Source organism: Entamoeba dispar, genomic scaffold, assembly GCF_000209125.1.
Source record: "Entamoeba dispar SAW760 scf_1105229459935 genomic scaffold, whole genome shotgun sequence".
NCBI lineage: Eukaryota > Evosea > Mastigamoebida > Endamoebidae > Entamoeba > Entamoeba dispar.
In genome coordinates, this window is record NW_001853941.1 from 19634 (window position 1) to 39393 (window position 19760).

The window sequence follows — 19760 nt, forward strand, 5'->3', positions numbered from 1 at the left end:
ACTGTTCTATAGAAATATTGTAGAGATAAAGGGTTGGGTGTTAGAGTAGTTAATGCGTTGAGTTGTTGGTCAATACATATCTGAACAGTTTGTTTTTCATTCATATCAAGGAACACTTTCAAAGTGTTACCCTCATTAGAAATTAAATAATTTCCATTTAACTCTGGCTTAAATGATACAATTGGGTTTTTAACTGGGGGATATGTTAAGGTAGTTATTCCTTTTGAAGCGGTAATTTCTTCAGAGACCAAGCACTTCTTAGAGAGGGTAAATACAATAAAGTAGAAAAGAAGTATCATAAGGAAAGAAGTATGAACTGAAATTAAATAAAACTTAAAATTATAATAAATATGGCACATATTGTTGACCAATTTCAAAAAATCCCAACTGGATCAGAAGCGGTTGATAGAAAAAACACATGGAGGACTCGAGTTGATAATAATCTGGTTATTAGTAATAGAAGAGGAAAAAGGTCTAATGATGATGAACCAACTGGAGAGGCTGAGTCATTGTTTGGGAAAATTACTAAAGAAATGATGGGAGATCATGCACAAAGGACTGACCCGAAAGAGATATTAAAGAATTTAAAAGAGTATAGAAAGGATATTGATGAAGAACTAAAGAAACCATACATTCCTAAAAGAAATAAAAAGGTTTATGATTTAGATGAAATTGGAGGGTATGTCCCTACTACTAAGGCTACTAAAGAAGAACACGCCAAATTATTATCCGTTGTTCAACACATATTCAGTGATAAATCATTCCAATTTATTCGTTCAGCAACATTAGACATATTAGATATACTTAAAAGTGATATTACTGCAAATGAAAAATATCAGAAATTAAAAGAAGAAATCAGTCAAGGAATTAAAGAAGATGAATTTACAGAAATGCTTCAAATTGCAGATAATATTACTGACTATATCAAAACAGATAACCCAGAGGAAGTAGAAGATGAAAATAATAATGAAGGAGAAGATGAAGTTATTCCAATTTTAAATGATTCAGAAGAAGAGGGACTAGGATACAGTGATGATGAAATTCAAGAAGAACAAGAACAGGATGAGGAAACAAACCTTCACATAAACAACCCTATGGTAATGGAAGACGAAACAAAAAATAATCAATTTGATAATATAGATGCATTTTGGTTACAAAGGATCATTAAAGGAGTTGTTGAAGATGATAATACTGCTCAAGAGTATGCAATGAAAATTGAACAAGTTCTTGGAAATACTTCACTTGATGATGGAAGTGTTGAACATATAATTATGTCGTTATTAGGCCAACAAAATTTTGGTATTGTTGATATGTTAGCAAAAAATAGAGAAGAAATAATTGGAAGAATTGCTATTGCCAGAGCACCCAATGAAGAAATTAAAGAAGCTATTAGAGAAAAACTCCCTTCACAAATAAAATTTTCAATGAGTCAAAAACAAGGAATACAAAAAATTGAAGAAGAGAAAAAAATACAACGTACAATGAGGACTTTAGATTTGAATGCATTAATATTTGAAGGAGGAAATCATTTTATTTCTAATCAACAAGCAATATTCCCAGAAAACACAGTAAGAATTGATTTACCTGATTATACCCAAGTCGATATTCCATTTATCAATCAACAACTTCCACCTACTAATTTAATATCAATTTCTAGTTTACCTGAATGGGCTCAAAGGTCATTAACACCATTGAAGTATTTAAATAGAATGCAATCAACAGTCTATCCTACAGTTTTTGAAACTGATGATAATGTTTTAGTCTGTGCACCAACAGGTGCTGGTAAAACAACAGTTGCACTTTTAACTATTCTCCATGAAGTTAAAAAAGCAAAAGAAACTCATGAACAATTTAAAATCATTTATATTGCACCAATGAAATCATTAGTACAAGAAATAGTTGGAACTTTACAAGGTAAATTAGAGAATCTTGGAATGAAGGTAGCTGAAATGTCAGGAGATTCATCATTAACAAAGAAAGAATTAGAAGAAACTGATGTTATTGTTGCAACTCCAGAGAAGATTGATGTTATTACAAGAAAAATTGGAGGACTTGGAAGTGGGTGTGGACATGGAATATTTGAATATTTAAAAGTAATGATTATTGATGAAGTTCATTTATTACATGATACAAGAGGACCAGTATTGGAAGCATTAGTGGCAAGAATAAAATTGTTTATGGAGTCTAATTCAAAATATATTAGACTAGTTGGGTTAAGTGCAACATTACCTAATTGTGGAGATGTAGGCATATTTCTTAATTGTAAGAAAGAAAATGTTTTTGTTTTTGGAAGTGAATATAGACCAGTTCCATTACAACAAACATTTTTTGGAGTTGCAGATAAAAAACCATTAAAACAAGTTCAGATAATGAATAGATTAACGTTTCAAAAGGTCAAAGAGTCAGCTGGAAAACAACAAGTATTAATTTTTGTACATTCAAGAAAAGACACTCTTGAAACAGCTAAATATATTAAAGAAATGGCATTACAAGAAAATTGTCTTCATAGTTTTCTTCAAAACAGAAGAGCAAGTCAAGAAGTTTTGTTATCAGAAGCTAAGAAATTTGATAATGAAGAATTAAAGGAGTTGATTGGAGTTGGTATTGGTATTCATCATGCTGGAATGAATAAAGAGGACAGAAGATTAATAGAAGATTTATATGCTGATAATCATCTCCAAGTACTTGTTTCTACTGCTACATTAGCATGGGGGGTTAATTTACCAGCACACACTGTTATTATTAAAGGAACACAAATATATTCACCACCCACAGGGCGTTGGGAAGAATTAAGTCCTATGGATGTTATGCAAATGATTGGAAGAGCTGGAAGACCACAATTTGATAAAGAAGGGACTGGCATTATTATAACTACACAAAGAGAAATGTTCTTTTATATGTCATTATTGTCTCAACAACTACCAATTGAGTCACAATTTATTGGGTCATTGGTTGATAATTTAAATGCTGAAGTAGTAATAGGAAATATCAAAAATATTGACGATGGAATTAAATGGTTAACAATGACATATTATTACATTTGTATTTTACGTTCTCCATTACTTTATGGACTACAACCAAATGACTTTACAAATGACCCCACATTAGAGTCTAGAAGAAGAGATCTTATTCATACAGCTGCATCATTATTACATGCCAATGGATTAGCTATTTATGATAAACGAAAAGGAACAATTAATGCAACTGAGTTAGGAAGAATATCATCTTATTATTATTTAACAACAGAAACAATTAAGTCAATGAATGAATCACTTAAGAAAGGGTCAAGTGAAATTGATTTAATGAATATATTTTCTAAGTCAAGTGAATTTAAATATGTTTCAATTAGAGAGACTGAAAAGATAGAACTTGAAACTTTATTAAATCAAGTCCCTATTCCTATTAAATCAACTATTGAAGATCCATCATGTAAAATTAGTGTATTATTGCAAGTTTATATTGGAAGACTAACACTTCCTGGATTTGTATTAGCCTCTGACACTATCTTTATTTCACAAAATGCTGCTCGTATATTTAGAGCATTATTTGAATTATTACTTATTAAAAGATGGGCAAGACCAGCACTTAAAGCATTAGAGCTTTGTAAATCTGTTACAAGAAGGTTATTTAATAGTCAATGTCCACTTAGACAAATACCAGGTGTCCCTAATGACATTTGTAAACGTTTAGAACGAGTTGATTTTCCGTTTGAGAGATTGTTCGATCTAACTTCAGTTCAATTAGGAGAATTGATTAGATTACCAACAAAAGGAAATGCATTATATAATATAGTTCATTCGTTTCCTTTATTAAATATATCAACTATATCTCAACCAATTAATAGAACTTTACTTCAAATTAAAGTTAGTCTTGAAACAATGTTTAATTATGATTATAGAATTCATGGAACATCATTAGGGTATTGGATTATTGTATTAGATGGTAATGGAGATTACATCTTATACTATCAATACTTCATTCTCAAACAAACCAAATCAAATCAAATTCATCACCTCAACGCTTTTGTTCCTTTAATTGATCCATTACCATTTAATTATTTTGTATACTGTATTAGTGATTCCTATTTAAAATGTTCTACATCATCAGTAGTATCATTGAGACACTTAGTGTTACCAACTAAAGTTTCATCACCAAGTGAATTATTAGGAATGGCATTATTACCAACACAAACGTTCTACCAATCATTAAATATTAATTATAAAATATTTTCATTTGATTTATTTAATGCACTTCAAACACAATTATATCAAGCTGTTGTTGAAACAAATAATTCGTTGTATATTGCATCACATAGTGGTTCAGGGAAAACGGTTATTGCAGAAATGGGGTTATTGAAACATATACAAGAGCATAATGGAAAAGGAGCTATTTATGTAATGCCTTTTGATGAAGAACGAGATTTGTTATATTTGGAAATGAAAAATCAATCCATTTCAGTCGAAATGATGAAAACAGATAACAAAGAGGTTGAAGAACAATTAAAAAATGTACAAGTTATTCTTGCAAGTGTTCATAACTTAGAAAGATACCTCAGAGATTGGAAACAAAATGGAAATATAATTAGGTCTATTGGAATTATTATTCTTGATGATTTACAAAGAGTAGGAGAAGATGTTGAATATGAAATGTTAATATCAAGAATTAAAACTATCCAAAAAGAATATCAAAATAACATTAGAATTATTGGATTGTCATTACCTATTAGTGACAGTAAATCAATGAGAGAGTGGTTAGGTGTTACACAAAATAATTGTTATTCATTCTCAATGAAATCTCGAGTTTATCCAATTAATGTTCAAATAGAAATTATGAAACAAACTGAATATTCGATGAGACTTCAAGCAATGATTCAACCAACTATTGAATTACTTTTTAATTATTGGAAACAAAATAAAAAGAGTGTTATTACAGTTCCAAGTAAAAAATTATTATTAAATACAGTCCAACAATTTATTCTTTTATTACAAAAAAATAAAATAATTCAATTTAATAATCAAGGAAGAGTTGAACCAAAAAGTGAAATTGAAGAAATAATTAAACAATATAAAATTAAAAATGAAATTGCCATTCAAGGTATTTGTAGTGGAATTGGAATTATATTTAATGGAGAAGATGAAGAAGAAAAAATTGTTATAAAAAATTTATTTAGAGAAGGTATTATTAAAACAATATTTTTAACTTTTAATGAAATTGAATATTTTAGAGAACAAGCAGATGAAGGAATTTTAATGGGAACAATTAAATCAGAATCAAATGAAAAAGTTCTTGAATTAGAAATGATTCATAAATTTATTGGGTGTATTAAAAATGGAAGTGTTATGATTTATTGTGAACCAAATAAAAAAGAGTATCTGAGTAAATTTTTAGAAGAATCTCTTCCATTAGAAAGTAGATTAATTCAAATGGGAAATGAAATGTATGACAATTTAATTCAATTATTTAATACTGAAATTGCTAATCAAACAATTGTTGATTATCAAAGTGCTATTAATTTATTAACAAGTACATTCTTTTATAGAAGAATAAGAAGTAACCCAAGTTATTATTTTGTTGAAGGACGAGAAATGAGTATTATATCAAATTATTTATCAGGTCTTGTTGAAACTGTTTTTGATAAATTAAAAGAAATGAAGTTTATTACTATTGATGAGCAAACACAAACTGTTCAACCAACAGAAACTGGAATCTTAGCTGTGAATCAAATCAATGACACAATGGAATTAGATTGATTGCTTTTTATGTATAAAATAATAAATTTAATTTAAAAGTAACTTTTTTTACTTAAAAAGGGTTTTTAATAAAACACTAAAAATTTCTTATTATTATTTTTGATATGACTGATACACAACCAATTCAAGATCAAACAAACCTCACTATCCTACAAAGAAGAAAACTTCGTATTTTAAATAACAACCAAGACAGATTTAGTTTAATTACTGGTGAGGTTGATAAAATTGAAGAAAAACCAATCTCTGAAGAAGATCTTATTCGTCAACAAAAACAAAATACTTCTATTCAACAACAACAACAACAACCCTCTCAAACTGAAATTAAAGAAGAAAGTCCAATTGCCTACAAATTAAAAAATATTGGTATTGCATTTTTGGTCTTATTTATTGGAACGTTTATTGCTCATTTTGCTGGTTATTCTTTATTACCTTCAGAATTTATAGAAGGGTTCATTTGTTGTTTATTTATGATAGTTGCTGGAATTTTGTTGTTAATAAGAAAATTGGTTCAATTATTTTCTACACTACCTTTACTATCTTCTCATCAAGAACACTAAGAATAATAAATAACTTTATTGAAATTTTATTTAAAATTCCTTTTTTTCTTAAGAAAGAACTTAAAATTTTAATTAAGTTTTAATGTTAAAATATATTGTTATTATCAACAGGACAGGTCAAACGAGATTGTCAAGATTTTACGATGAATCACTTCAAAGAGATAAAACAAATTTATGTAATGAGATTTATCGTAAATGTATTACTGCATCAGAACATAGTGTTTGTTTTTTTTAATAAACAAAAAAAATATTTATTTTATAGAATGTTGTGTATGAATGTCGTGACCATCGGTTTGTGATGAGAAGATTTGCTTCAATCTTTGTTATTGTTGGATTTGATGATGAAGAAAATGAATTAGCGATTTATGAATTTATTCATTTTCTAGTTCAAATATATGACCTTTTATTTGACAACGCATGTGAGGTTGATGTTTGTCTTTATTACACTGTTTTTTATTTGTTCAAATATAACAGTAATAATTACTAATAGATTATTTCACGAATTGATGATGCGTTATGGGTAATTGATACAATTGTATGTGATGGATTGATAATGAATACAAATAGAGAAGCAATATTAGAAGAATGTAATTACATGAAAGAAAAGAATTCAATGTATTCATTTAAATCTCAGTTAATTTGAACTTTTTTTTCTAACTTCCTTTTTAGATTCTTTCATAAACAAGTTGAAAAAAAAACATGAAACTAAGAATTTACAGTTTATGCCTTTACTTACATTAAAAACTAACAGACATTCTTCAGTGTTATATGAATTTAAACCTAATGATATTATTAATACCATTAAGTCACAAATTGGTCCGAAAGGAATGACTAATTTTGATAGGATAGTTCTTTATTTTCATGATAAACGGATCGATGATTCATTAACTTTTTCACAAGCAAACATATTTTCTGGATCAACACTTATTTACTTAATTAAAGGAGATGGGAAAACAATGGATGAAAGTGATATGATTATTGAAATGTTAGATTTAGGAATTCCTTATCACAAAGCAACTGTAGCTCTTTCAAAATCAAATAATAACTTAAAGCAAGCAATTCGCTTAGCACAAGAAGTTTGCTAATTGCTTTATTATTTTATTTATACTTAATTCTTATTATTAGGAAGATAGTAGTCTTGATGATTCTTCAGTTTTTAGTGATGATGAAAGTTTAAGTGAATTTATACCAACACCTCATGTCGAACAAGTGACATCACAATTTGATTCATCTAATGACTATGCTGAAGAAGTTCTTTCTGAGAATTTTAAATCAAATGAAAGTGGATTAAATTAATTTTTGAAATACAAACTATTATTTTAAATTAGTTTCTATTTATTTTAGTCAAATTAACTAAAAACAAGTAATTGTTCTTTATCTGAGGCATTTACTCTAAAAGAACTTACAGCAATATCAGCATCAATATAAATGTTATCATCAAATTTATTTTCCATTTCTTGAAAGAAGATAGATATGTCATCTAATTCAAATCTATATTTCATTATAATTTCTTTATGTTGAACTAATAATGATGCAGCAATAAAAAAATATAACTTGTTTTCTGGATATGCAAAAATTGCATCCCACAATCTGACACATGCCGAATGTGGAAAATCTCTTCTGAATAATAATATAATCCATTTATACATAAATGAATATGAAATACCTACCATTTTTAAATATCCATGAAAATCTGGATCAATAACCTTAATAATGGGGCTCATATAAATATCTGTTTTTTCATTCCTTAAATATACTGAACTCATCATTTCCATTACTTTAATAAATAATCCAAATGTTTCATATTCTAATTTACTATATTCCATTAATCCAATTAAAATATCACTCATTCCTTGTTGATAACCTCCATCAAAATTATATAATGTCCAACACTTTAATAATCTCTTAACAATACTCTCAATTTCTTTTTTACTTAAATTCCAATTCTTAGAACATGCTGTTGTAATATGAGTTCTAACAATATCTTTTTCAATTTGTTTCCAGAGAATTGATAATTTCTTATTTTGATTAATTTGAATGTCCATAGTCAATGCTACTTGTTTTGTTAATTTTGAATATTTCTCTTCTTCAAAACTATATCCAAGACATTTTTTCCATATATCGCACCTACACTCTTCATTTGTTCCTCTATAAAACAATGCTTTTCTAACATTTGTTTGATTCATTTTATCCCATCGAGTCTCTTGTGTAATTTTTTCAGTACAATCAGCACGAATTTGTTTAATCCAAGAATTTCTTTTTATTAATTGTTCATCATATTGTAGTTGACTGATATATTTTCCAACATCAACTTCATAAGGAATTCTTTTTTTTTCGGTTCTTATAAACCCATCATTCATTATTACATTTATTGATTTTAGTGTATCGCAAAAAGAGATGAAAGAGTCTCGTTTAAAAATGATTGGATACAATTGAATATTCAATTGTCTACCAGGATGAAAACGAACTTCTGTTTCTATCAATCGTTTAGCTATACTATACGATGGTGTGTCTTCAATACAAAAATTAAAATAATACAATGGACTTTTTTTCTTTTGTGGAGTTCCTCCAGTTATTTCTGATTGAATAATACTTTGAAATTGAAGATAAACATGTCCGGTTAAAGTATTAATAGATAAATATCCTTCTACTCTTTTAGGATTTACTATTACTTCAACAACTTCTTTGAATTTGGTTTCGTTAGTGAGTGAGTTATGAAGTATAGGAGAAGTGTAAAGTGGTTGGTTTAGACTCATTGTCAATGTGCTGGTATTCCTATTTAATAAAAGAGAAGGTGAAGACTTGCTAGGTGTTTGAGGTGCTGTGATGGGTTTAGACATTAAAAATAACTAGATTAAGTAAAATAAAAGTTATATTCAGAGAATTTAATTTTAACGGATTATGATTATAAAAAGTATGAAAAGAAGCGAGATATCAAAAAAAAAAAGAACTTAAAAAATCATTTTGTGTTTTTAATAACAAATCATGTCTAATAAAGCAATTCTTCCTTCATTTACAGTTGGAGCACCATTACCAACACAAACAAGTTTACAAATACTAGAAAACCAAAAACATTTTCTTGAAGTAAATAGAGTAGAAATGTATACTAATGAAGAGTATGAGAAATATTTACAACATAAAGAATGGACAAGATCAACAACAGATAATTTAATGGAATATGTAAAACAATATGGAATGTGTTGGGAAGTAATTCATGATAGATTAGTAGTCTATAATGAGTTTAGATTAACAGTTGATGCAGTAATTGAAAGGTATTTACAAATTGTATTAAAGTTAGCACAAGTAAGATTTGTTGAAAAATATCCACCAAATATGTTTATTCATCCTTATGACTTCTTTCCATTTGACCGTAAATATGAAGAACAAAGAAAAGAAGATGGAATGAAAAATTTATTAGAACACGTTATAGATAATCCACAAGCAAAATTATTTCTTCCATCAAGTGTATTAATAAAGAAAGAAGTAGATTCAGTAATGGATGATACAACTGGAAGTTATGCATTATTAGATTCATTGCCTAGTGGTGTATATTCAAGATTTCAATTATTATCTGAGAAAACAGAGTTATCCAAGTTGGCATCATATTTTGAAAAAGATACTTCATTAAATCTTTCATTACTAATTTATCCAGATGATGAATTTGCTAAGATATGTGAAAATATTAAAGATACATTTCATAAAATTGAAGAGTATAAAAGAAGAATGGAACAAATTAAAAGAAAATCAGAATAATAAATTATTTATTTATTCTATTATTCAAATTCAAGATAAAATGAATGAAAAAGAAATGTAAACACTTCTTCATCAAAAAGAATTATTGATGTTTTTTCAAAGTTAGATAAATAGTTTAAATCTTTCATATCCACTACTAAATATCTTTCATTTTTCTGTAATTCATTCAAAAAATGAGAATTTATAGTACAAATAACTATCCATTGTTTTGAGTTACATTCATCAGGATTTGCATAAATATTTTGTTTAATTAAATGAAATTCAATAATATCACTTTCTTTGCATTGTAATTTATTTTGAATAATTTCTTTAATTTTTTGATTAGTACAATCTTCTTTATTACATAAACAACTAATAAATCCCCAACATTCTTGATTAATAACTGCTCTATATTTCTTTTCAAAAATAATCTTATTTTGATTTTTCAAAAGAACTCTAATAAAGTCAGGATTATTATGTTGAACTCTTTGATAGGATTCCCAAGTAATTGTATTGTTTCTTTTCTTTAAAGTAGTAATATTAAATTGTAATACTTCTCCCTTTTTAATGCACTGAGTTTTCATTTAAAACTCAATAAATAATGTTATTCAAAGTTTGTTATTTAAAACATCAAACAAAAATAAAAAATAAATATAGAATCAGGGTTGTAAAAATAGTTTTCTGGAATATTTTATATTTTTAAAATATTTAATTCTTCATCAATTTCTTTTTGCTGGACTTTTTTTAGTTTTATTCAAATAATACTAAATATTATTAGTTCATGACGTCTTCCAAAGTTGATATTGAACATGAATTTTATCCTTGTTGTCTTACTTGGACTAGTATTCCAGTAATTTCGTTTGTTTTATTTAAAATAAAAAGGGGGTATTAATAAAAAGAATTAATTCTCATTTGTAGGTGGTTTTTTCCATTTATTGGACATACAGCAATATGTGATATGGAAGGCGTACACCATGATTATAGTTTTCCTCACATTATACACTCAGGTAAACAAACTATTTTAGGAAGAACATTTAAGTTTGTTAGTCAATGAAGTGTTAAAAAAGAAGAAGAAAAGAATATTTATTGTTTTTAGATATCTTCCAATTATTTATGGAGAAGGGATAAACGATAATGACTTTAAAGAAGCAATTGATAAAGCAAATAAAAAATGGAAACATGTAATGCACAAATATATTATTGATAATTGCCATGATTATTGTGTAGATATTTTAAATAGTGTGAAGTATAAAGGGAAATCAAATTGGAATGACTTTACATTAGTCTTTGAAATATTTTTCCATTCAATTTATGTCAATAAAAAAAGACATCTTGCAACTTATATTCCTTCATTATGTTTATGGATGTTTATACTTCTTTGTGTAATCGGTTTCATTATAGTTTTACTGTATCAAAACCATATTTTTTAATTGTACTTTTCGTTTTATATTTAACTTTTTTTTTATTTAATATAATTTGTTTTCAATTAACTCATTTAAAGTTCTTTTAATTGAGATTTGTAATGTTCTAATGGATATGACTCTTTATGATATGAGTGGTTTGGGGTTTCAAATAAATTATACATTGATAATTTATTTATTGAGTAGAACGCATTTTTTCTTATAAATTGATTTATCTCTTTTTCACTACCATCACCATTACCATCACCGTCACTCGATATTTCAATTGGTTTATGGTCATTTCCTCTAAACATTAAAATAGTTGGCATAATTCTAAATGTCATATTAACCATTACGTCTTCAGTAGAAATATCAATACTTCCAAATTGAATAGTTGGAATTTTTTCAAGGGCTTTTGCATTCTTTGCAAAATATGAAAAACTACTACTCAACCTCCTATGGTAAACATATAAACAAATGTCTTTGTCTTGATTTATAAATCTATCAAATGTGTCTGCTGTGAGCTCATTAATAAGAGGATCTTGTTGAGTAATTTTACTTGAACGTATTGTTGGTTTTATTTGATTATTCATTACTTGGTCAACCCACTCACTAACACTTGTTTCATCCCAGTTACCAAAATATTCATAAACAATTCGTTCATTACTTGTAATAATTCTGATGTGATTGGTTTGTGGAAACATTCTTTGAATATTCTTTCCATAAATACTTTCTCCAACATTATTTGAACCTAGTGCTACATAAAAACCAAGTAATTTTCCCCAATATTTTTCTAATGCCTTTGCTGAAACAATTCCCTCATTAAATTCTGTTGCATAAACAATAAGGTAATGTGCTTCATATAATCTCATTTTATTTTCTAATTCTGGTGAATATTTAGTATATGGATATGTCATGTGTTGAATAAGATAGAACTTAAGATAATCTCCAACATCATTAATACTTAGTGTTTTCTTTACATAATGAGTTGGATCAAATACTGAACGAACATAACTATTTATTTTCATATCTTTTTCATACGACTTAATGTAATACACAAATTTGGTTCTTTCTGTAAAATATGGCTTTAATACTCGTTCCAAAAAATTAAAATTCGTTTTAACAACTGACTCATTACTAAATTGTATAGCAATTAAAACGTCGTTCTCGTATTGAAGGTCTTCAATATCATCTTCATCAATTTTACTCAGTAAATCTGACATACACCGTACAATCCATCGTTGAAGAGTTGAGACCTTCTTTTGTCCATCGAAGGAACTAAATAAGATACCTTCTCGATAAAAATTGACAATAGGAAACTGGTTATAATTGCAATCATTATTACTACAATCTACATTCACTATTGGTAACTCTGGATGAATTGCTTTCTCTTCTATTTCAAGTTGTTCCATTACTGGTTTTAACTCTTTACAATGCATACACCAGGACACTGAATAAAATACAATAGCATAGCTATTATTTTGAATTAATCCATCAACACTAGTTTGGTCATAAACTCTGAGTGAATTGCATTGATAAAAAAGAATGGAGAGAATAAGTATGATCATCAATTTGTTGTTTTCAGATTTATTTACTTTTTCTCATATAAAAAGAAATGTTTTTAATAACAAGAATGTTGTTTTATTTTAATTATTCTTTTTGTTGTTTAATAGAATCTTTTATATTTACATAATCAAATATTACAAAATATGATAAATTATTATTACATATGCCTTTTTTTTTAGTAAAGTTTTTATAATTGGGCTTAGTTCATAATTGAGTTAGACTCATTTCGTTAAAGATAATATTGAAACCAAGATAATAAACAAAAGTAGTGTTGTAAAATAAACTACATCAAATAAAATAATCAGAAAAGTAAATTACTATTCTGAAACTAGCCTACTATCAATTTAAAGTTAAATCTCCATCACAAAAATAAGAATTAGTAGCTAATTACTCAGAAAGTGATAGTATTCAATAAAAAATTTCTAATACTTAAGACGAATAAAATATAATTAACTATTCATAATACACTTCTCAATAAATAATTTAAACTATTTAATTTATTATGAAGATTAATTGATTTATAGATAATAAAGCATTAAAAGGTAATTATAACCAAACTCTAAGAAGTTGAGTCAGAATAGTTATAATAAGTCAAATACAGAGGTATAAAAATGATTATATCAAGTGATAAAATAGGAGAACATGAAGTATAATTGAATTATTGACAGTACCTTAGCAAGTTTAACATAATAAAATAGGTTAAGTATTAATTGGTATAAAAATTATTGTATACTAATTATTTATTCTAATGAACCAAAAAAGTATATAACAATATTTCTAAATTCATTGATAAATGTACTTTTGAAATTAAAAGTGATCACATACATTGGACTAAGAAGATATGAAATATATACATACCATAAGAAATGTGATGAAATTAAAAGAACTAATAACATAATAGTTCCAAGAAAATAATAATAATAATATAAATTTAATCAAAATAAATCAAAACTTATAATGATACTCTTATCAATCCCAACTTCATCGACAATTCTAATATACTAACTGAGATACTATTAGAAATTCTTGTGATACAGGGAAAAGATATTGTTATATTAAATCATAGTATGTTCTATATCTCAAATAATTAATGGTTAATAAAAATAAATTAAACAAAATAATTTCTATAAAACAAAACAAAGAGTATATACAATAATCCAATATTAGGTACTTTCCATTACTTATAATAATAAGATAAATAATTTTATGTTAGAATTAAAGACTTATTACTGATAGATATCTAGTATTAATATAGCTATGATGGTAATTGTTTTTCATTAAATCTTATACAAAACTCTGAAAAAGGTCGAATGAAAAAACCGTCATAAACATTTATGAATGAATTTTATTATCACTTTTAAAAAACATTATAACTATTAGCACACTAAATAACTTACTTATCTTGTACAACAATTAGGCATAAAACTAAGATACTCTATAAGAAAAAGGCTTATACTACAAATAATATAAAAACATTGGATTTATAAGAAATTCATAAACCTTAAAAACATATAAACTTTTCTCATTCACATATGCACTTACATTAATTTAATAATACAACTGTTAGTCATTAGTATAAAATTTGATTATTATTAAAGTAAATTGGCAATAGACAGTTCAAGCAATTCAGAACTATGATGAATATAATGAGTCTTGGAATAAGACTATAATAACCAATAAATAAAAAGAGCGACTAAATATATTTATGTGGATGCTTAGCATCAAAACATTAAAAACTTTATAAAATAATTATTTATTTAATGTTTTTTTTTAAATAAGATATATTTGAATATTTGTATAGAATAACTAAAATATAACACATTAAATGTACGTTGATTTAAGACCAAGTAAAGACAATTCACAAACCTAATAAGATTCTATTTTTCCAAATCTTTTTAGGAAAGGAAAAATTAGGAACTCATAATTTACAATGGCTGATTCATTAATTCATCTACGTAATGCCTGGCAAGTTGACCAAGCAATTCTTGCTGAAGAAGAAAAGGTTGTGATCATACGTTTTGGAAGAGACTATGACCCTGAATGTATGCAAATGGATCATCGATTGGCATCAATCCAAGAACAAATTTCAAGAATGGCTGTTATTTATGTTGTTTGTTCTTTTTTTTGATTATTTCAAGAAACTAAATAATAATAAGAATAATAGTACTAATTTTTTTAGGTTGACATTGACCAAACTCCTGACTTTAATGTTATGTATGAATTATATGACCCAGTTACTGTAATGTTTTTTTACAGGAAGAAACACATCCAAGTAGATTTAGGAACAGGAAATAATAATAAAATTAATTTTGTTATTAATAATAAAGAGGATTTAATTACTATTATCGAGTGTGTGTATACAGGAGCAAGAAGGGGTCGTGGTATTGTGTTTTCACCAAAAGACTTTTCAACAAAATACAACTACTAAAATACATAAATTATAATTAATTAGTTTTTATTTCTTTTTCTATGATGGAATTATCCAATTAAGTTGAGTAATATAAACTTATGAATAACTCTCTTTCTTATTCAATGACACTCTCTTTCATAATTATTTATTTTCTTTAAAATAAGATTCAAAGTGATATTTTTTATTTTAAATCATATTTGACTCTGGGAATTGTTTTCATTTAATTAATTTTTTTTGTTCTTTCTTATATTCTAATTTAATTATGCTTATAAAACTTTTGTATAAAACCAATCATTGAGAGTATAACACTAACATTATTAAAGTAAATAATATTATTTATTTATTCAAATGTTTGTAATTAAATGTTATAATACTTCTACATTCTCAAATAACAAAATATAATAAACTAATAGGAATATAGAATCTTACTAATTTTATAAAAAAAAGATGACTTTTTTATATTCTGTTATTTATTTTATCAAAAAACTTTAAGAAATAACAGCACCCTCAAAATTCTAAATCACACAAATTTTATTTTAATAAAGATCATTCAATAAAAACTCAGTCTAAAAAAAAAAACATAATATAAAGAGAATTAAAACTAATCTTTCAATAATATTTTCTACATAAAAAATAAATAAGTCTTCATCTCAAACTGCAAAATTAAATTATGTTTAATTTTTCCTTTCAAAAAGAATAAAATTTAGGTTAAATAAAGATAATAAAAAGAATTATAAATATGTACAATGGTCTTTCTCAATACAACCTGAATCTGTTTCTTTATCACCTTGTAAAATCCAATCATAAGCAGCTTGAATAAAAATTGATACAATATTTATATTTTGATGTAAAAGTGATATTTCATAATATTTTGAGTTTAACTCTCTCACGTATTTATAAATTTCATTTTGATCAATACGTTTTGGTAAATCCGCCATAGTACCACAAACAATCCAAATAACTTTATTTTTTAAATACCCTTCAACTTCTTTTTGTAATTTTTTCATTGTACTAAATGATTCTTTATTTCCCAGAGAAAATACACATATGATAACATCAACCCTTAACTCTTCAGCTATCCACGTAATTCCTCCAACTGTTAGACTATCAATAACATCAATATAAATCATATTTTGATCTATATAAAATGTTCTTAAATAACGTTCACTTAGTGTAGGATCTTGAACTAAAACATTATTACCTTCTCCAAAACTTTTAGCGATTGATGATTTTCCAACTCCATAAGCACCAACAAAACAACATACCATCCGTTTTATTTCTTCCATTTGATTTACCTCAAATTTTTAATTTTTTATTAAGTTATTTTATTAATTCTTTTAAATATCTTTAAAAATAATCAATATTCATAATTTTATTTTCAATGAGGAAACTATAAAAATTCTACTAATAATACCATTTGTTTTTCAAAAAAACTATATAAATTATTAATAAGAAAGAACAAATAACAATAATTAAAAGGTTTTTTCTAATTTTGAAATGAACCATTAAAAAAATATAAAAAAAGATATTGTTGAATAAATAAAAACACAGACAAAGGCTGTTCATTGATAAGGTCCCCATACTTCATCATCTAAAAATGAAAATGTATGTTTGTTAAGAATATCATCTTCAGTTGCATCAGTTAATGATGAATTATCATCATCATCCAATTGATGAATTAGTTTTTCATAATTCTTTAATAAAGGTGAGTCTACTTTCTTTATATCTTTAATATTTGGTCTTACAAGAACTTCGTCATATCCTTCTTCATTATAGCCTTTAGTTAAATACTCTGATGACGTAAATGATCCAAGTGCCATTAATAATGATTGAGTCAAAGAACCTGTTGAATCATCAACAAAAGTTTCTTTAAGTGATCTTTTTGTTGAAGGTTCTTTTTTAATTTCCATGTATTTATTTGTCTGCTTTACTCTATGAAGTCTTCTACTTTTTTTTGACTCAAGTGTTTCACTATATTGAATTATTAATTGTCCACCATCCCAAAACTTTCCATTTTCATTTTTTAAAGCTAATCCTGCAGATTTTTCATCAGTAAATTTAACAAATGCATATGGTGGAAAATCAGCTCCTAAAAATGTAAATATTTGAAATATTTTCATATTGAATTTTCTTTTGAAAACAATTTTAATAATTTGTTACTAAATAAAACTATTCGTAAAATTCATCTCAAAGAATTTCTTCTTTTTTTATTTACTCTTCTTTCTTATTTTACCAATTTTTTATTCTTCTTTTTATTATAATATTTTATAAAAACAAACCTTTTCCAACAACAGTTACTTTCTCAACTAGTCCATAAACACTAAAATGATCATAAACATTTGTATCATTAGCATTGCAATTTTGAAGTCCAGTAATATATAATGTTTTTTTATCTAAATCTGAATCTCGTATTTGTGTCGATTTAGCCCATTCAATAATCCAATGATGTTCATTGATAATTTCTGGTACATTAGAGAAACACTTTTGTGCTTCAAGTGGTGTTTTAAAACTAACAAATGCACACCCTTTACTCTTTTTTGTTTCTCTATCACAAACCATTGTTACTTCATCTACTTCTCCATATTGGTTACATACTTTTTTTAATATTTCTTCTTTCATCATAGGCCCTAATCTTGCAAAGAATAGAGTAGCCATAGGTGCACTGTTTTCTCGTTTACCATATCTATTTAACACTCCAGACATCCTCTGTCTTATTTTTAAATATGATTTATTCTTAGTTTACTTTTTTCTCAACTCTAATTCCCTATTATTCTTATCTTTCCCGATATTTTCCTTTTTTCTTCAGTTCCTATTTTCTTTTTTTTTTTTCGTTTCATTGATTATTTTGTTTTTCCTTTTTTTAAAATCATCTTTTTTGATAAAATTAAGGGCTCTTTTCTTTTTTTTTTTTCGTTGGAGTATTTCTACCTTATTTTATTTATAAAAATTTCTAAAATTCAAAATAACACAAAATAAATTATTTTTATGTTATTTTTGATGTAAATAGAGTTTTGAGATAACAAGAAATATCATTGTGATCTCATTTTTTTGTCACACAATCTGGACATAATTTCTTTTGACCTCTTAACCCAAATTTTCCTCCAAGTTGTTTACCACAATTATCACATTTAAAGCATTTTAAATGGAACGATCCAATTTTAGTTTTGGCTATTCCTTTTGCTGGTAATGGTGCTCCACATGCTTTACATTTTTCTGCATTCTTTGAAGACTCTTTTGTTATATAATTAATTTTTTCTGTGGCTGGAATACCAACAACAGCACCAATCTTAATACTGTTCTCTGACCTAAAAGAAAGAGTAAATTTAAATGGTAATTTACTCACACAACTTTGATGTGTTTCAACAATCATTCGATGATTTCCACTTCCTAACTTCATTTTTTTACCACACAGATTAGATGAGATAACAAAAGTCTCTCCAGAATCACCTCCAATAGGTTGATCTTTATCATCTATTCCCCACATTCTAAATGCAATCTTATCATCATAACGAGGTTGTGATATTGAGACAATACACTCTCCTTTTCCTTCAAAATTAATAGCCATTTGCTTGTCAGTCATTTCAACATCAACACTGTTGAAACAATCCCAATCTTTTTTATAAAACACAACAGTGAGTTCATCAAAGAATTTAACAAAATCACCAATTTCCATAAAATAAATTCCATCATTTGCTTCAACAACTTCTAATTTCTTTTTCATTGATTCAGTCCAAGCGGGATCATCATCTCTCCACTTACCTTTCCACTCACAACATCCCCACGGATTTCTAATTTTCAATAATTTAATTCCATCTACTTCATAAGCCCCAATAAGTGTATATGCATGATTTTCTACTAATCCATATTCTTTTTCAAGATCAATACCAGGTGTGTCAGGTACATTAGCAACCATACAATATTTCTTTTTATCGTAGTCTGCAATTTTTTTAAATAAACGATTAACATCTGTTTCTCTAGTAGATATACGTTTTACTGGCATTCCAGTTAAATCACTTAAAGCTAAAAATGGAATTCCTCCTTCAATTTCTCCATAACTACCAACAACTTTAGCATATGCTTTCTCTAATAACATTACCCATAATTCATCTCCATTATTATGACTAAAAAATGGTTGACCATTATTACAAGGAATTAAGTCATCAATAACAATATGTCTTTCTTTTCCCATATAGAAAAATGTTATTTCATATTTTCCATTTCCACATGATTTAATCATAGTTTTAATTCTTTCAGGAAATTCTGATAAAGAAGCTAAAGCAGCTAAAAAATAACAATCTCCGAGACATCCTTGCTGAATATCTAATGGTTCAATTCCATTTTCATA

At 26.4% G+C, this 19760-nt stretch overlaps 13 protein-coding genes across 13 annotated transcripts in view, besides 27 other annotated features; 7 read left to right on the forward strand and 6 right to left on the reverse strand.

Annotated features, from left to right (window-relative positions):
* Positions 1-319: 319 nt before the first annotated feature.
* Positions 320-352: a sequence feature (AT_rich).
* Positions 351-5750, forward strand: EDI_245240 (U5 small nuclear ribonucleoprotein 200 kDa helicase, putative; the record flags this gene model as incomplete). The annotated part of the gene is made up of 1 exon (XM_001736516.1): positions 351-5750. The coding sequence occupies one exon, from the start codon at positions 351-353 to the stop codon at positions 5748-5750; it is 5400 nt and encodes a 1799-aa protein (XP_001736568.1).
* Positions 4205-4247: a sequence feature (AT_rich).
* Positions 4969-5015: a sequence feature (AT_rich).
* Positions 5050-5078: a sequence feature (AT_rich).
* A 4-nt stretch (positions 5751-5754) lies between the features above and the next one.
* Positions 5755-5851: a sequence feature (AT_rich).
* Positions 5852-5854: 3 nt separating this feature from the next.
* Positions 5855-6307, forward strand: EDI_245250 (uncharacterized protein; the record flags this gene model as incomplete). The annotated part of the gene is made up of 1 exon (XM_001736517.1): positions 5855-6307. The coding sequence occupies one exon, from the start codon at positions 5855-5857 to the stop codon at positions 6305-6307; it is 453 nt and encodes a 150-aa protein (XP_001736569.1).
* A 1-nt stretch (position 6308) lies between these two features.
* Positions 6309-6412: a sequence feature (AT_rich).
* On the forward strand, positions 6390-6950 carry EDI_245260 (AP-4 complex subunit sigma-1, putative; the record flags this gene model as incomplete). Its single annotated transcript, XM_001736518.1, has 3 exons — positions 6390-6527; positions 6570-6737; positions 6798-6950. The coding sequence occupies 3 exons, from the start codon at positions 6390-6392 to the stop codon at positions 6948-6950; spliced, it is 459 nt and encodes a 152-aa protein (XP_001736570.1).
* Positions 6533-6568: a sequence feature (AT_rich).
* A 79-nt stretch (positions 6951-7029) lies between the features above and the next one.
* On the forward strand, positions 7030-7603 carry EDI_245270 (uncharacterized protein; the record flags this gene model as incomplete). The annotated part of the gene is made up of 2 exons (XM_001736519.1): positions 7030-7383; positions 7433-7603. 2 exons carry the CDS (start codon positions 7030-7032, stop codon positions 7601-7603), a joined length of 525 nt encoding a protein of 174 aa, XP_001736571.1.
* Positions 7397-7431: a sequence feature (AT_rich).
* Positions 7575-7666: a microsatellite.
* Positions 7657-9147, reverse strand: EDI_245280 (uncharacterized protein; the record flags this gene model as incomplete). The annotated part of the gene is made up of 1 exon (XM_001736520.1): positions 7657-9147. One exon carries the CDS (start codon positions 9145-9147, stop codon positions 7657-7659), a length of 1491 nt encoding a protein of 496 aa, XP_001736572.1.
* Positions 9148-9292: 145 nt separating this feature from the next.
* EDI_245290 (uncharacterized protein) lies at positions 9293-10060 on the forward strand (the record flags this gene model as incomplete). Its single annotated transcript, XM_001736521.1, has 1 exon — positions 9293-10060. One exon carries the CDS (start codon positions 9293-9295, stop codon positions 10058-10060), a length of 768 nt encoding a protein of 255 aa, XP_001736573.1.
* Positions 10056-10085: a sequence feature (AT_rich).
* EDI_245300 (uncharacterized protein) lies at positions 10081-10623 on the reverse strand (the record flags this gene model as incomplete). Its single annotated transcript, XM_001736522.1, has 1 exon — positions 10081-10623. The coding sequence occupies one exon, from the start codon at positions 10621-10623 to the stop codon at positions 10081-10083; it is 543 nt and encodes a 180-aa protein (XP_001736574.1).
* A 101-nt stretch (positions 10624-10724) lies between these two features.
* Positions 10725-10753: a sequence feature (AT_rich).
* A 67-nt stretch (positions 10754-10820) lies between these two features.
* On the forward strand, positions 10821-11469 carry EDI_245310 (uncharacterized protein; the record flags this gene model as incomplete). The annotated part of the gene is made up of 3 exons (XM_001736523.1): positions 10821-10897; positions 10958-11077; positions 11136-11469. The coding sequence occupies 3 exons, from the start codon at positions 10821-10823 to the stop codon at positions 11467-11469; spliced, it is 531 nt and encodes a 176-aa protein (XP_001736575.1).
* Positions 11470-11481: 12 nt separating this feature from the next.
* Positions 11482-11517: a sequence feature (AT_rich).
* A 17-nt stretch (positions 11518-11534) lies between these two features.
* EDI_245320 (protein disulfide isomerase, putative) lies at positions 11535-13007 on the reverse strand (the record flags this gene model as incomplete). Its single annotated transcript, XM_001736524.1, has 1 exon — positions 11535-13007. The coding sequence occupies one exon, from the start codon at positions 13005-13007 to the stop codon at positions 11535-11537; it is 1473 nt and encodes a 490-aa protein (XP_001736576.1).
* Positions 11688-11713: a microsatellite.
* Positions 13008-13078: 71 nt separating the features above from the next.
* Positions 13079-13165: a sequence feature (AT_rich).
* A 313-nt stretch (positions 13166-13478) lies between these two features.
* Positions 13479-13509: a sequence feature (AT_rich).
* Positions 13510-13913: 404 nt separating this feature from the next.
* Positions 13914-13951: a sequence feature (AT_rich).
* Positions 13952-14099: 148 nt separating this feature from the next.
* Positions 14100-14137: a sequence feature (AT_rich).
* A 596-nt stretch (positions 14138-14733) lies between these two features.
* Positions 14734-14822: a sequence feature (AT_rich).
* Positions 14823-14935: 113 nt separating this feature from the next.
* Positions 14936-15433, forward strand: EDI_245330 (mitosis protein dim1, putative; the record flags this gene model as incomplete). Its single annotated transcript, XM_001736525.1, has 2 exons — positions 14936-15115; positions 15185-15433. The coding sequence occupies 2 exons, from the start codon at positions 14936-14938 to the stop codon at positions 15431-15433; spliced, it is 429 nt and encodes a 142-aa protein (XP_001736577.1).
* Positions 15295-15331: a sequence feature (AT_rich).
* Positions 15431-15466: a sequence feature (AT_rich).
* Positions 15467-15728: 262 nt separating this feature from the next.
* Positions 15729-15760: a sequence feature (AT_rich).
* Positions 15761-16146: 386 nt separating this feature from the next.
* Positions 16147-16701, reverse strand: EDI_245340 (GTP-binding protein Rhes precursor, putative; the record flags this gene model as incomplete). The annotated part of the gene is made up of 1 exon (XM_001736526.1): positions 16147-16701. The coding sequence occupies one exon, from the start codon at positions 16699-16701 to the stop codon at positions 16147-16149; it is 555 nt and encodes a 184-aa protein (XP_001736578.1).
* A 12-nt stretch (positions 16702-16713) lies between these two features.
* Positions 16714-16794: a sequence feature (AT_rich).
* A 125-nt stretch (positions 16795-16919) lies between these two features.
* Positions 16920-16961: a sequence feature (AT_rich).
* A 16-nt stretch (positions 16962-16977) lies between these two features.
* EDI_245350 (RNA-binding protein, putative) lies at positions 16978-18118 on the reverse strand (the record flags this gene model as incomplete). The annotated part of the gene is made up of 2 exons (XM_001736527.1): positions 16978-17504; positions 17695-18118. 2 exons carry the CDS (start codon positions 18116-18118, stop codon positions 16978-16980), a joined length of 951 nt encoding a protein of 316 aa, XP_001736579.1.
* Positions 17650-17689: a sequence feature (AT_rich).
* Positions 18119-18142: 24 nt separating the features above from the next.
* Positions 18143-18275: a microsatellite.
* Positions 18204-18277: a microsatellite.
* A 67-nt stretch (positions 18278-18344) lies between these two features.
* Positions 18345-18411: a sequence feature (AT_rich).
* A 44-nt stretch (positions 18412-18455) lies between these two features.
* EDI_245360 (calpain, putative) overlaps positions 18456-19760 on the reverse strand; it is a gene marked incomplete at both ends in the record, with an annotated part of 1425 nt that continues 120 nt past the window's right edge. The window contains one exon of the mRNA XM_001733290.1: positions 18456-19760. This exon is cut by the window's right edge and continues 120 nt beyond it. Coding sequence (XP_001733342.1) covers positions 18456-19760 — 1305 coding nt within the window.